This window comes from Balaenoptera acutorostrata, chromosome 19 (genome assembly GCF_949987535.1).
Source record: "Balaenoptera acutorostrata chromosome 19, mBalAcu1.1, whole genome shotgun sequence".
NCBI classification, from domain to species: domain Eukaryota; kingdom Metazoa; phylum Chordata; class Mammalia; order Artiodactyla; family Balaenopteridae; genus Balaenoptera; species Balaenoptera acutorostrata.
The window spans coordinates 66,767,027-66,782,301 of record NC_080082.1 but is presented as its reverse complement, the minus strand read 5'-3'; the positions used below and the strand labels follow the sequence as shown (position 1 = coordinate 66,782,301).

Genomic DNA, 15,275 nt, shown 5'->3' with positions numbered 1-15,275 from the left:
CAAGCACGCCTGTTCTAAAAGAAATGCTAAATAGGGAGCTTAGCATTTGTCAGAAGGGAAATGAAAGCAGAAGGAAAATTTGAACCTTGGGAATGAAGGAAGAGTAACAGATTGCATATGTTTGATCCTTAATATATGTATGATTGTTGAAAGAAAAATTTATAACATTGTCTGGTAGGGTTTTCTTGACAATGAAATGTCATTTATACCACAGGGTTTTAATGTGGTATAAATGACAACTACAGCATAAAGAGAGGAGGGTATCAAAATTCATTCAGTGATATATTTGAGATTTGAACATTTTACTGTATATAAATATCTCAAAGAAAACCATGAGTGTACCAAATTAAAAAAAAATTTTAAGAGCAGTAGGTAAAGAGACCTATATAGTGCTAAAGTTTCTACATCCACTTTAAGTGGTAAAATATTAATTCTACGTACACTGTGAAGAGTTATGAATACTCTAATCCCTGGAGAAACCCCTTAAAAAGACTATAAAAGGAGATGATCTAAGGCTCAGTAGATGAATAAAAATGGAACCGAGAAAGAAATGACCCAAAAGAAGGCAGGAAAGGGGAAACAGATGGATAACAGAAGGAATAAACAGAAAAGAAAAAGGTGGATGAAAACCCAAGCATATCCATTGTTACATGTAAATGGTCTAAATATACCAATTAAAGAATGTGCCAGAATGAATATTTTAAAAAGAATATAAGAAACATACCTTAAATATAATATACGTAAGCTTAAAGTAAAAGAGTGGGGAAAGGTATATAATATGAAAACTCCATCAAAGAATGCTGCAGTGACTATATTAATATCGAACCAAGTAGACTTCAGAACAGGGAAAATTACCAGGAATAAAGAGAGAAATTACACAGTGATAAAGGGCCAATTCACGAAGAAGACATAATTCCAAATATGTATGAATCTAACAACAAAGCCTTAAAATACAGGAAACAAAAACTGGTAGAGCTGAAAGAAAATAGTAGACAAATTCACAATTATACTTGGAGACTTCAACACCCCTCTCTCTATAATCAACAAACCAAGAAGACAGAAAATCAGTAAGGTTACAAAAGAACTGAACAACATCATCAACCAACTGGATGTAATGGATGAACTTGCCAATAGTCGATTTTTTTTTTTATCCACAAAGAAGTAATTTCCCATGATTTAAAGTAACACAGGGCATCCCTGGTGGCGCAGTGGTTAGGAATCCGCCTACCAATGCAGGTGACACGGGTTTGAGCCCTGGTCTGGGAGGATCCCATATGCCGCGGAGCAACTAAGCCCTTGAGCCACAACTACTGAGCCTGTGCTCTAGAGCACGTGAGCCACAACTACTGAGCCCACGTGCCACAAATACTGAAGCCCACGCGCCTAGAGCCTGTGCTCTGCAACAAGCGAAGCCACTGCAATGAGAAGCCCGTGCACCGCAACAGAGAGTAGCCCCCACTCACCGCAACTAGAGAAAGCCCACACGTAGCAACGAAGACCCAACACAGCCAAAAAATTAAAAATAAGTAAAATAAATTTATTTTTAAAAAGTAACACTGTTACTAATGTTTAACCCCAAAAGTCCATGACCTAAGTTTCCACCTGAAGAAAAGGAAAAAGAAGAAATTAATTCAGAAGTAAGTAGAAGGAAGGGACCAGTAACGATACAAGAAGAGATTCACAAAGTAGAAAAGAGACAGTACAAAAATGAGCAAAGCCAAAATGTAGTAAGTTCTTTGAAAAGATTATGCAGTTGATGAGCCCCTAGCTAAACTGACAGAGAGAGAGAGGGAGAAGGGACACCACATCAGTCATGAAAGAGGTGACATCACTACAGACCCTGCAGGCAGTAAAAGAATGCAGGAGTGTTATGAGCAACTCCATGCCAGTAAATCAGACCTCTCAGAAGAAAGAGGCAAACACACAGTTTATCAAGTATTAGCTGATAATGCTAGCCTAATACACAACTGCTGTATGCCAGCACCTCGAGGGCCAAGCTCCAGGCAGGGGTTGGGCAACAGTCCAGGAGGGCGTCGGGTGGGGTACACGGGGCTCAGGACCGAGGGACAGTGGGGAAGGACAGGACTCCCACTCCTCCCACAGCTCCAAGCTCGGACGTGGGAGGCCTGGCCTCTGGTTGGAGACGCAGTCCGGCACCACCACATGGTGGCCACTCAGACTGGGAAGACAGAACTACACAATGCAGCCTCTGAACTGCCTCCCAGTTCAGTCAAGGGGTGCTGGAGCCTCAAGCTGCCCGCCCACACCTGCTGGGGACTGGGCAGAGGTGACTGCGGAGTAGCTTAATGGAAGAAGGCAGAAGAAGGCAGTCTTGACAAGTGGGGGCCCGGAAGCCAATCCTCGGCACGCCTACCCTCAGGATCCAACCCGGAGCCCATCCACCTTCAAGACCCAGGATCCCAGCCCGCTTCCCTCGGCTCTGGGACTCCAGCCCCACTACACCGGGGCTGCCATCGGCCAAAGACACATTTTTAAAGTCTGTCTTCCCATTTATTGATTCTGGCGTGGTTGAGGGAGAGCCGTCCCTGCCCTCTCCCCCCAGGGCAAGTCCAGCTTCCAGCTGCAGGAAGAGGGATCAGAGCCAGGCTGGAGAAAGGACTTCCCAAGGATACCATCAGCAGCCTGGGTCTGCAGCTGGATCAGCTTCCTAGACAGATTTGACAGAAGAGACATGCTAGGGGGAGGAGGCTCCCTGGTGAGTCAGGGCAGACCTCACTGAGACCCCCCAGGAAGGATGTGGCTTGGTCCGCTGCCAGCTAAGACCCCCCCCCACACACACACCCACACCTGGGCCTCCCTCCAGGTGCTCCAGCTGGCCACGCCACTCTCTGCCTTAGGGCCTTTGCCTGTGTGGTTCCCTGCCTGCAATTCCCCCCACGCACCCCCGCAGACTAGGCCAGTGTCAGTGCTGGGAGGAGGTGCGGGGAAGGGCACTCCTGGAGGAGGGTACAATCGGGCAAAGGCCGGGAGCCTCGACGCGCCCACGGAACCGAGCTCCACCTGCCACTTGGAGCTCCACCGGGTCGCTGAGCTGGGACAGCAGGGAGTGGGGCCAGTTGGAGCGGTAGCCGCAGCTGTAGTTGCCGGCGTGTTGGGGCCCCACGTAGGTCAGCACGAGGTCCGCGGAGGGGTGGGTGGTCCAGACCACCGCCGAGGGCTCCTCTTCGCCGGACCGTAGCAGCAGGAAGGAGACGTCGGGCACGTGGCCCTCGCAGCGTAGGACAGCGTCGCGGCCCGGAGTCACGGCCCCCGTCCACAGGGGCCGGAGCCGCGGCCTGGGCAGGGGTCCTGGGCGAGAAGCGGGTCGGTCAAGTGAAGCCCCTCGCCCCAGGCAGCAGCGGCCCAGCCCCGCTCCGCTGCCAGCCCCCTTCTCCAGCCCAGGTTGCTGGCCTCACACCGTGGTCACCGCGCTGTAACCGTAGTGTCTCCCCTTACACGCCCCCCCCCCCCCTCCGCAGACCCGGGCCTTCTCTGAGACTTCCTGGGGTCCCCAGCGAACGGCACTCAGGGCTTCAGGACAGGTGAGGAGAAGGAAGACAGGATCCAGGGGAACGGGTTCCCGCAGAGGGCACAGCGCAGTCAGTGGTCTGGCGGGGGACGCTGTGCCGGGGGCTCTGCCTGACCTCCGACCCCAGGAGATCCGGATGAGGAAATCAGAGGAACACGCAAACCCCAGGGCCGGCGGGGGCTCGGGGAGAATTACAGCTCAACCCTCCACCGTGGGCACCTGGGCGCAGGCAGCGGTGGGGTCATAATCTGACTACAGCCGACAGGCGTGTCTTCATTTGTTATTCTTTGCTGTTATCACATCATTTATTTTGTTATCTTTACTCTTTATTATTAATTCAGTTTATTCATTCTGCATAGTTATTGATTGTTGCTATAGCTGAGACTCCTGAGGCCACATCTGCCCTTTGTCCCGACCCCCTGGAGCCCTGCTTTCCTGGAAATGAACTGCGAGGTCAGTGCCCCGCGCCCTCCCCCCCCCCCGCCCCACCCTCCCGGCCGCCCTGGCTGGGCCTTATCACCCAGCAGACACTCCTGGGGCTGCAGTGAGGCTGACCATGTCCGCACGGGTGGCCCTCCTGCTGCTCTGGGGTGAGGCGTCTGGCCTGGGGTCCCCGGGGCCGGGATGAGGGGCGGGAAGGAACAGCCATGGGGCCTCACAGGTGGTGGGTCTCCACAGGTCTCGCCCTGAACCCAGTGACCGAGGAGGCCGTATGTGAGTGGGCCGGGCCTGGGCATGGTGGGCGCTGCGGGGTGAGCCCCTGCCTGGGCACCCAGGTCTGACACCCATCCCCACGCAGTCTTCGACACAAGGCCAACCCTGTGGGCAGAGGTCGAATCGCTGCTGGAACCCTGGGCCAACGTGACGCTGACATGCCAGAGCCCCCTGTGGACCCTGGAGTTCCAGCTCCTCAAGGATGGAGTGGCCCAGGAACTGGTGCACCTGGGCTCACCTGCCACCGAGTACAGGTTCCCGCTGGGAGCAGTGACCGGTGACACCCGGGGCCTCTACCGCTGCCACTACAGCATGGACAGTGGGAGGACCAGCCTGAGCAACCTCGTGGAGGTGACTGGAGCAGGTGAGTGGAGGGCTCGTGGGCCTCGAGGCCGGAAGAGAGGCCGCTGGAGAGGCCTCCCTTCCTCCACTCCTCACTCTCCCTGCTCTCTTCCGGCCCCCTCCCCGAGTGGCTGGTGGCCTCGGGCAAGTCAGGTGACATCTCTGAGCCTCAGTTTCCCCACTGGTAAAATGAGGGTGATGTTTGTAGCAACCCTAGAAGGCTGTGAGGAATAAATGACTGAATCCCCAGGAAGCAGTTAGGGCAGGCCTGGCCACAGCTGGGCCCTGAACGCGACTTCCCCTGTCCCCGGCTCGGCCTGTCCCGCCACCCCTCCACCCCTCCACCCCTCCACCCCCGCCAATGCCTTCCATCTCCTGGCTCCCTCACATTCCCATGAGTGTGGAGGTCCAGGTCCGGCTGGGGCCCTGTATCTTCCAACTCAGGTAGAACCACCCGTGACCCCTGCGCCCCACCCCCTGCCCCCGCCGCAGAGCCCCTGCCCCCACCCTTGCTCTCGACCAAGCCCGTGCCCTGGATCACACGGGGCCTGAACACGACGCTGCTGTGCCTCGGGGGACTTCGCGGTGTGACCTTCCTGCTGAGGCGGGAAGGCGACGACCAGTTTCTGGAGGTGGCTGAGGCCCCAAAGGACACGCAGGCCACCTTCCCAGTCCACCGGGCTGGCAACTACAGCTGCAGCTACCGGACCCACGCATCAGGCGCCCCCTCGGAGCCCAGTGCCACTGTGACCATAGAGGAGCTGGGTGAGTGTGTGGACCATCCCAGAGGGCTTCCGGGGGGCGGAGGCTCCTGGAGACAGAGTAGCTTTTACCCTGACCCCCAGCCCTGAATACCCCTGCCCAGGGCTGGGTCTGGGAAACAGTGGCCACGCAGTTGCCCCGCCTTGATAGTGGCGTGGGAATTTGCCACAAGGAAGGCTGTTCCGGGGGCCGAGGTCTGGAGGCTGGGCTCCAAGGAACGCTCCCACAGCGGGGGTGGCTGGGACTCTGGCCGCCCCAGTGACTGTCCCTGCCTTGCAGCCACGCCGCCGCCACCCACGCTGACTCTGAATAGCGGGTTCGCCGGGCTCTTGCGCCCCGGCTCGCGCACGACTCTCACCTGCGTGGCGCCCCTGAGCGGGGTGGACTTCCAGCTGCGGCGGGGCGAGGAGGTGCTGCAGGTACCCATGGCCAGTACCAGCCCAGACCGCGTCTTCTTCCAGCTGAACACGCTGGCCCCGGGAGACGGCGGTGTCTACACGTGCCGCTACCGGCTGCGAGACGAGCTAGCGCCCTGGTCCTTGGACAGCGCGCCCGCCGAGCTGGTGCTGAGCGATGGTGAGCCTGGGGGATGTGGCAGCGGGGAGGGAGGGCGGGGGCGCTCTGCCCTCGGGGCAGCGGGAGGAGAGACCCAGGGAAGGGTCCCGGTAACTGCACGGCTCAATCCCGACTCATCTGCCCGGCCTCAGTTTCCCCAGCTGAGGATAGAAAACTGAGCCCAGCCTCGTGGCCCCGCGAAGAATAATTGGGTCCACGCGCAAGTCTGGCCATGCAGGCGCTACATGCACGGGGGCCCCCAGCCTCCGGGGTCCGCGTGGGCGCCGAGGCCTGTCTGTTGAGGGTGGCCAGTTTGGGGCTGCAGGACCCGCCAAGGACTCGGACCAGGGGCGTAAACCCCAGGAGCGGACGCCGGCGGGCGAGGCGGGCGCGGATGCTCCCCCAACAAAACACGACCCCACACGCCTCTAATTTGGTGGGCACACAAATTAGTTAGGCACAGTGTAGGAGCGTGCGTGAGCGTCCAGGGAGGACGGGGGCCGGGACGTCGGGCGGATGGCGCGGTTTTACGCAGGGCGGTGCGGGCAGGCCTCCCGGGAGGGAGCAGAGGCAGCGGGGCGCACTCTTTCCGGCGGAAAGAGGCGGCATTGGGCGTCAGCCTTGCCGCGTCCTCCCCGCAGGGACGCTCCCGGCGCCGGAGCTGTCGGCCGAGCCCGCGACTCTGAGGCCCGAGCCGGGGACGCTGGTGCAGCTGCGGTGCCGGGCCCCCCGCGCCGGCGTGCGCTTCGCCCTGGTGCGCGAGGGCGCGGGCCAGCGCCGGGTGCACGGTCTCTTGAGCCCCGCGGGGACGGAGGCCCACTTTGAGCTGCGCGACGTCTCGGCGGTCGACTCGGCCAACTACAGCTGCGTCTACACGGACACGGCGCCGCCCTCGGCGGGCTCCGCGCCCAGCGCGCCCGTGGAGCTGCGCGTGGACGGTGAGCGGCGGGCCCAGCGGCCCGGAGCCTCCTTCTGCCCGTGCGCAACACGAGGGCGCCCGCCTGTCCCAGGACGCCGAAGGGAAGCGCTCTGGGCCTCGGCCCTGCCCGCGGAGTCGGCTCCTTAGGGGAGCGCGAGGTCGGCCGCCAGGGCCCGGGGACACCCAGCCTTTCGGCCTGTTTCCCACCGACGTGAGCACCGGGGCTACGTGTAGCGCCCTGGTGGTGGTCGTGGAGAGAGGCCCCAGAACTTAGGGTTGAGAGTGCTAACGGCTTTGCACTGGCTCACGCCTCAGGCTCCCTGGGCGACACGCCTGTCGGCTGTAGTCAGATTATGACCCCACCGCTGCCTGCGCCCAGGTGCCCACGGTGGAGGGTTGAGCTGTAATTCTCCCCGAGCCCCCGCCGGCCCTGGGGTTTGCGTGTTCCTCTGATTTCCTCATCCGGATCTCCTGGGGTCGGAGGTCAGGCAGAGCCCCCGGCACAGCGTCCCCCGCCAGACCACTGACTGCGCTGTGCCCTCTGCGGGAACCCGTTCCCCTGGATCCTGTCTTCCTTCTCCTCACCTGTCCTGAAGCCCTGAGTGCCGTTCGCTGGGGACCCCAGGAAGTCTCAGAGAAGGCCCGGGTCTGCGGAGGGGGGGGGGGGGCGTGTAAGGGGAGACACTACGGTTACAGCGCGGTGACCACGGTGTGAGGCCAGCAACCTGGGCTGGAGAAGGGGGCTGGCAGCGGAGCGGGGCTGGGCCGCTGCTGCCTGGGGCGAGGGGCTTCACTAGACCGACCCGCTTCTCGCCCAGGACCCCTGCCCAGGCCGCGGCTCCGGCCCCTGTGGACGGGGGCCGTGACTCCGGGCCGCGACGCTGTCCTACGCTGCGAGGGCCACGTGCCCGACGTCTCCTTCCTGCTGCTACGGTCCGGCGAAGAGGAGCCCTCGGCGGTGGTCTGGACCACCCACCCCTCCGCGGACCTCGTGCTGACCTACGTGGGGCCCCAACACGCCGGCAACTACAGCTGCGGCTACCGCTCCAACTGGCCCCACTCCCTGCTGTCCCAGCTCAGCGACCCGGTGGAGCTCCAAGTGGCAGGTGGAGCTCGGTTCCGTGGGCGCGTCGAGGCTCCCGGCCTTTGCCCGATTGTACCCTCCTCCAGGAGTGCCCTTCCCCGCACCTCCTCCCAGCACTGACACTGGCCTAGTCTGCGGGGGTGCGTGGGGGGAATTGCAGGCAGGGAACCACACAGGCAAAGGCCCTAAGGCAGAGAGTGGCGTGGCCAGCTGGAGCACCTGGAGGGAGGCCCAGGTGTGGGTGTGTGTGTGGGGGGGGGTCTTAGCTGGCAGCGGACCAAGCCACATCCTTCCTGGGGGGTCTCAGTGAGGTCTGCCCTGACTCACCAGGGAGCCTCCTCCCCCTAGCATGTCTCTTCTGTCAAATCTGTCTAGGAAGCTGATCCAGCTGCAGACCCAGGCTGCTGATGGTATCCTTGGGAAGTCCTTTCTCCAGCCTGGCTCTGATCCCTCTTCCTGCAGCTGGAAGCTGGACTTGCCCTGGGGGGAGAGGGCAGGGACGGCTCTCCCTCAACCACGCCAGAATCAATAAATGGGAAGACAGACTTTAAAAATGTGTCTTTGGCCGATGGCAGCCCCGGTGTAGTGGGGCTGGAGTCCCAGAGCCGAGGGAAGCGGGCTGGGATCCTGGGTCTTGAAGGTGGATGGGCTCCGGGTTGGATCCTGAGGGTAGGCGTGCCGAGGATTGGCTTCCGGGCCCCCACTTGTCAAGACTGCCTTCTTCTGCCTTCTTCCATTAAGCTACTCCGCAGTCACCTCTGCCCAGTCCCCAGCAGGTGTGGGCGGGCAGCTTGAGGCTCCAGCACCCCTTGACTGAACTGGGAGGCAGTTCAGAGGCTGCATTGTGTAGTTCTGTCTTCCCAGTCTGAGTGGCCACCATGTGGTGGTGCCGGACTGCGTCTCCAACCAGAGGCCAGGCCTCCCACGTCCGAGCTTGGAGCTGTGGGAGGAGTGGGAGTCCTGTCCTTCCCCACTGTCCCTCGGTCCTGAGCCCCGTGTACCCCACCCGACGCCCTCCTGGACTGTTGCCCAACCCCTGCCTGGAGCTTGGCCCTCGAGGTGCTGGCATACAGCAGTTGTGTATTAGGCTAGCATTATCAGCTAATACTTGATAAACTGTGTGTTTGCCTCTTTCTTCTGAGAGGTCTGATTTACTGGCATGGAGTTGCTCATAACACTCCTGCATTCTCTTAGTGCCTGCAGGGTCTGTAGTGATGTCACCTCTTTCATGACTGATGTGGTGTCCCTTCTCCCTCTCTCTCTCTGTCAGTTTAGCTAGGGGCTCATCAACTGCATTAATCTTTTCAAAGAACTTACTACAGTTTGGCTTTGCTCATTTTTGTACTGTCTCTTTTCTACTTTGTGAATCTCTTCTTGTATCGTTACTGGTCCCTTCCTTCTACTTACTTCTGAATTAATTTCTTCTTTTTCCTTTTCTTCAGGTGGAAACTTAGGTCATTGGCTTCTGGGGTTAAACATTAGTAACAGCCTAATATTAGGCTTAAAAATAGGTTTGTGTTACTTTAAATCATGGGAAATTACTTCTTTGTGGATAAAAAAAAGATCGACTATTGGCAGTTCATCCATTACATCCAGTTGGTTGATATGTTGTTCAGGTCTTTTGTATCCCCATTGATTTTCTGTCTTCTTGTTCTGCTGATTCTAGAGAGAGGGGTGTTGAAGTCTCCAAGTATAATTGTGAATTTGTCTGTTATTTTCTTTCAGCTCTACCAGTTTTTGTTTCCTGTATTTTAAGGCTTTGTTGTTAGATGCATACATATTTGGAATTGTTTTGTGTTCTTGGTGAATTGGCCCTTTATTACTATGTAATTTCTCTCTTTATCCCTGGTAATTTTCCTTTTTCTAAAGTCTACTTGGTTTGATATTAATATAGTGACTGCAGCATTCTTTGATGGAGTTTTCACATTATATACCTTTCCCCACTCTTTTACTTTCAGCTTACCTATATCATTATATTTAAAGTAGGTTTTTTATTTTCTTTTTAAAAAAATTCCTTTTAATTGGTATGTTTAGACTATTTACATGTAACAATGGATATGCTTGGGTTTTGGTCCACCTTTTTCTCTTCTGTTTGTTCCTTCTGTTTTCCGTCTGTTTCCCCTTTCCTGCCCTCTTTTTGGTTATTTTTTCTCAGGTTCCATTTTAATTCATCTACTGAGTTTTTGATCATCTCTTTGTATAGTCTTTTTTAGAGATTTCTCTAAGGATTACAGTATGCATGCTTAACTCTTCATAGTCAACTTAGAATTAATATTTTACCACTTAAAGTGGGATTTAGAAACTTTATATGGGTCTTTTTATCCTCCCCTTTTTAAATTTTTTAAAAAATCTTGTACCCTAATGGTTTTCTTTGAGATATAATTTATAGACAGTAAAATGTACAAATCTCAAATATATCACTGAATGAATTTTGATACCCTCCTCTCTTTGTGCTGCAGTTGTCATATATACCACATTAACATACACTGAAAACCCTACCAGAAAATGTCATAAATTTTACTTTCGACCATCATACATATCTTAAAGATCAAATGTATGCAATCTAAAGTCCCTTTAGCATTTCTTTTAGAACAGGCCTGCTTGCAACAGATTGTCTTAGTTTTGCTTCACTTGAGGATGTCTTTATTTTGCTTTCTTTCTTTTTTTTTTTAAATTCATTTTATTTATTTATTTTTGGCTGTGTTGGGTCTTCGTTGCTGCGCACAGGCTTTCTCTAGGTGCGGCGAGCGGGGGCTACTCTTCATTGCAGTGCGCGGGCTTCTCCTTGTGGTGGCTTCTCTTGTTGTGGAACACGGACTCTAGGAACGAAGGCTTCAGTAGTTGTGGCACGTGGCCTTAGTAGTTCTGGCTCGCGGGCTTAGTTGCTCCGTGGCATGTGGGATCTTCCCGGACCAGGGCTGCAACCCGTGTCCCCTGAATTGGCAAGCGGATTCTTAACCACTGCGCCACCAGGGAAGCCCCTGCTTTCATTCTTGAAGTGCATTTTCACTGCGTATAGAATTCAGACCGACAGTTCTTTTTCTCAGCACTTTAAAAATGTTGTTTCCCTGCCTTCTGGCCTTTATGATTTCTGATAAGAAGTCTATGATCTTACGGGACTTCACTGGTGATCCAGCGGTTAAGATTCTGCACTCCCAATGCAGGCGGCCTGGGTTCAATCCGTGGTCAGGGAACTAGATCCAGCATGCCACAACTAAAGATCCCGTACGAGGCAACAAAGATCCTGTGAAACTAAGACGTGGCACAGCTAAATAAATAAAAAAGAAATCTATGATCTTTTGTATTAATCTTTATGTGAGGCATAGTTTTTCTCAGGTGGCTTTCAAAAAGTTTAAATGTTTTTAGTTTTCAGCTTTGACTAGGATGTGTCTGGGCATGGATTTCTTTGAGATTCTGCTGTTTTGGGTTCACTGAGCTTTCCGAACCTGTACGTTTATACCTTTTGCCAATTGGGAAAGTTTGCAGCCATTATTTCTTCAAATATTCTTTCCACCATCATCACAAAGAATGTGATTTCATTTCCGACTATACTTATGGTTTCATGAGTCTCTCATTGTGATTCTGTCCTATAACAAGGCTGTTATAACCTTCCTGGTTTCAAACTATTATGTCATCCTAATGCATTGTTCTTTTTATAAAAATACAGTGATTCTTTGATCTTAATAATGTTTTTCTGCATTAACAGCTATTTTGTCTGAAATTAATACAGCTCAATCAGCTGGCTTCAGCTTCATGCATCCCTTGTATATCCTTTTGTGTTCCTTTACCCTCAACTTTCCCATATCCTTGTTTTAGGTGTGTGTCTTCTAAAGAACATATGCCTGGGGAATTCCATGGCGGTCCAGCGGTTAGGACTCCACACTTCCACTGCAGGGGACATGGGTTCGATCCCTGATCGGGGAACTAAATCCTGAAAGCCCTGTGGTGCGGCCAAAAACATAAAAATACAAAAATAGAAAACATTTGCCTGGATTTGAAAGAAATCCAGTCTGTTAGCATTTGTCTTATTTGGTGTGTGGAGTATAGTCATGCTTATTGAAATCACTGACATACTTGGATGTGCTCTCAAATCCCAGGGCTTCCATCCCTCCATCCTACATTCTCTGAGCCCTCTCTGCCTCTATAAAATGGGGATGCTGGGCTTCCCTGGTGGCGCAGTGGTTAAGAATCCGCCTGCCAATGCAGGGGACACGGATTCCAGTCCTGGTCCGGGAAGATCCCACATGCCGCGGAGCAACTAAGCCCGTGCACCACAACTACTGAGCCTGCGCTCTAGAGCCCGCAAGTCACAACTACTGAGCCCGTGTGCCACAACTACTGAGCCCGCGTGTCTAGAGCCCGTGCTCCGCAAAAAGAGAAGCCACCGCCATAAGAAGCCCGCGCACCGCAAGGAAGAGTAGCTCCCGCTTGCCGCAACTAGAGAAAGCCCACGCACAGCAACGAAGACCCAATGCAGCCAAAAATAAATAAAAATAAATAAATAAATTTTTTTAAAAATGGGGATGCTTGTCCTGCCCTCAGAGTGTTGTGTGAGGATTAAATGAGATGCTGTATATAAATTATTTGGCAGACTGACCAACACAAGCAGGCCATTAATAAAGATTCCTTTCTTCCCTTGACCTCCTTCCCCTTTAGACAAACATGGGCAGACACACTTCTCATGGCAGAGTGGGTGTCAGAGATGCTCAGAGCGCCGAGGGGAAGGAGATTTGGTTCCTCAGCGACAGAGACTGGGAGGGTGGGGGCAGAGAGGCGGAGTCAAATGCCACCGATCAGCGCAAGTGGCCAGGCCCTGGATCAGGTACTGCACAAAGCACGTCTTGTCATTCCCTCGTTCCAGGCTGAGCAGGTCACTGAGGTTCAGGGAGGTCACTAATCCGACACCCCCAAAGCAGCCTGACTTCAGGGCCACTCCCTGCAGCCTGTTGGAGGCCTGGGGGCACTGGGAACATGCATCTCTTGCCTCTGAGTTTCCCCCCACATCTGTCAACTTTCTCAGTCCCTCGGCCTCGGCCGCACTCTGTGTGGAAGTCGACCTGTGTCTAGGTGTACCTGGGACTCTCTCGGAGATGCTGACACAAGATCTCCGTCTCCCTGGGTCTCAGCCTTCCTGTTCTGAACCACCCACGTCGGTCGGTCCTTGTTTACTCGTGACGCAGAAGGAACGAATCCAATATGGAGGGAGAAACACAGGGAGAGATGGTGACGATGACCAGTACACAACAGTATGGGGGGTGGTGTCAGATGGTTCACACGCGATGGGGTCATCAGAGAAACAGAGGAAAGAAGGCCGATGCCCTGGCAGTTAGGAACAGAGGCTGCGACATCCAGTTACAGACACGGACCCTGCAAGAGGGGCAGGGGTACAGCATTGTGAGAGAAGGCAGAGAGCACAGTGACAGGATGCTGGCTGCCAGAGCCCATGGCACCAGGGGGGCTCTGGGGCCACGGAAAGGGTGCACTCAATACAGGAACATTTTACTGAGGCTGCTGCGTGCCAGGCTGGTCTGAGTGCTGGGGCCCTGGAGAAATTGGATTGTTTTGCCCTGTAGGGCCCACAGCTGGCACGGGGGAGAGAGCCACGTAAACATCTATAAGGACGACGTAGGGCGGAGCGTGGTAACCGCCTCCGGGAAGGCATCGGTCATGCATTCAGCAGACATGGGTCAGGGCCTGTTGCCCTGTGTGCTGTGGATGCTGAGAATAAGACATGGCCCGTGCTCTTGGAAGCTCACAGTGTCCTTGGGAAACACCGTCTCCAAGCTCTGTAAGGAGTACATATAATATGATAGGAGGTTTAAGAGGAGTAAGGGGGAGGCACTCTGGAAGCAGAGGGGGCAAGCTGAAGTCTGTTTGAGGTGGCTGGGGAGGGATATTGGAAACATCTTAGAGAGAAGAAGAGAGGCGGGTTCCAGGCACAGGCACAAAGGCACGTTCGCGGGAAAAAGGGTGGCTTCTTCAGGAACCGCACGTTGTTCCGTGTGGCTGGTGTGTGGGAGGTGTGGCCACGGGAGACAAAGGCTGGGGGCCAGTCACGGATGACCGTGAACAGCAGGTGACGGATCTGGGGCTTATCGCACAGGGAAGTACTTTGAAACCATCTTCACTCTACTGCACACACAGAAAAATGACAGTATTCCTGTACACATAGGAAGGTAACTGGAGAGACGGCTTGGCACCCAAAGCAACTTATATCTTGGCAAGCTTGTAACCCATTCAGGAAGCTTTGCTGTAGAAGGTGACGCGGTGGAGAGCTTCCCACATGGAGAGATACCATCAGATTCGGGCTGTGGAAAGAGCCTGCTGGAGGCTGCTGTGGAAAAGAAAACAATGGTGTGTGTGGTGTGTGTGTGTGTGTGGTCTGGGATGTGTGTGGTATGTGATATGTGTGTGGTGTGTGTATGTGTGTGGTGTGTGTGTGTGGTGTGTGTATGTGTGTGGTGTGTGTGGGTGTATGTGTGCGGTGTGTGTATGTGTGTGGGGGTGTATGTGTGTGGTGTGTGTATGTACGTGGTGTGTGTGTGTGGGTGCATGTGTGTATATGTGTGTGGTGTGTGGTAAGTGTGTGGTGTATTATGTGTGGTGTATTATGTGTGTGGTGTATTATGTGTGTGGTGTGTGTATTATGTGTGGTGTGTGTATTATGTGTGGTGTGTGTATTATGTGTGGTGTGTGTATTATGTGTGTGGTGTGTGTATTATGTGTGTGGTGTGTGTATTATGTGTGGTGTGTGTATTATGTGTGTGGTGTGTGTATTATGTGTGTGGTGTGTGTATTATGTGTGGTGTGGTGTATTACGTGTGTGGTGTGTGTATTATGTGTGTGGTGTATTATGTGTGGTGTGTGTATTATGTGTGGTGTGTGTATTATGTGTGTGGTGTGTGTATTATGTGTGGTGTGTGTATTATGTGTGGTGTGGTGTATTGTGTGTGTGGTGTGTGTATTATGTGTGTGGTGTATTATGTGTGGTGTGTGTATTATGTGTGGTGTGTGTATTATGTGTGTGGTGTGTGTATTATGTGTGGTATGTGTATTATGTGTGGTGTGGTGTATTATGTGTGTGGTGTGTGTATTATGTGTGTGGTGTGTGTAGATGTATGGTCTGTGATGTGTGTGGTGTGTGTATTATGTGTGGTGTGTGTATTATGTGTGTGGTGTGTGTATTATGTGTGGTGTGTGTATTATGTGTGTGGTGTGTGTATTATGTGTGTGGTGTGTGTATTATGTGTGGTGTGGTGTATTACGTGTGTGGTGTGTGTATTATGTGTGTGGTGTATTATGTGTGGTGTGTGTATTATGTGTGGTGTGTGTATTATGTGTGTGGTGTGTGTATTATGTGTGGTGTATTA

The 15,275-nt window shown here is 53.7% G+C and overlaps 1 protein-coding gene and 1 long non-coding RNA gene across 2 annotated transcripts; one reads left to right on the top strand and one right to left on the bottom strand.

Annotated features, from left to right (window-relative positions):
- Window positions 1-2,489: 2,489 nt before the first annotated feature.
- LOC130705720 (uncharacterized) lies at window positions 2,490-3,302 on the bottom strand. The gene is made up of 2 exons (XR_009006091.1): window positions 3,022-3,302; window positions 2,490-2,668 (listed from the first exon to the last, which is right to left on the bottom strand). It is a non-coding gene; the product is annotated as an uncharacterized LOC130705720 (long non-coding RNA).
- A 748-nt stretch (window positions 3,303-4,050) lies between these two features.
- Window positions 4,051-8,459, top strand: A1BG (alpha-1-B glycoprotein). Its single transcript, XM_057534267.1, has 8 exons — window positions 4,051-4,119; window positions 4,208-4,243; window positions 4,329-4,607; window positions 5,078-5,350; window positions 5,627-5,923; window positions 6,544-6,840; window positions 7,640-7,927; window positions 8,281-8,459. The coding sequence occupies exons 1-8, from the start codon at window positions 4,086-4,088 to the stop codon at window positions 8,286-8,288; spliced, it is 1,512 nt and encodes a 503-aa protein (XP_057390250.1). The 5' UTR covers window positions 4,051-4,085; the 3' UTR covers window positions 8,289-8,459.
- Window positions 8,460-15,275: the final 6,816 nt, after the last annotated feature.

Excerpts from the sequence above, each read along its gene's own strand:
- A1BG (XM_057534267.1), top strand. The coding sequence starts at position 4,086 with ATGTCCGCACGGGTGGCCCTCCTGCTGCTCTGGG. Across the intron at positions 4,244-4,328 it reads AGTGACCGAGGAGGCCGTAT|TCTTCGACACAAGGCCAACC; the intron begins GTGAGTGGGCCG and ends ATCCCCACGCAG. Across the intron at positions 6,841-7,639 it reads CGTGGAGCTGCGCGTGGACG|GACCCCTGCCCAGGCCGCGG; the intron begins GTGAGCGGCGGG and ends CTTCTCGCCCAG.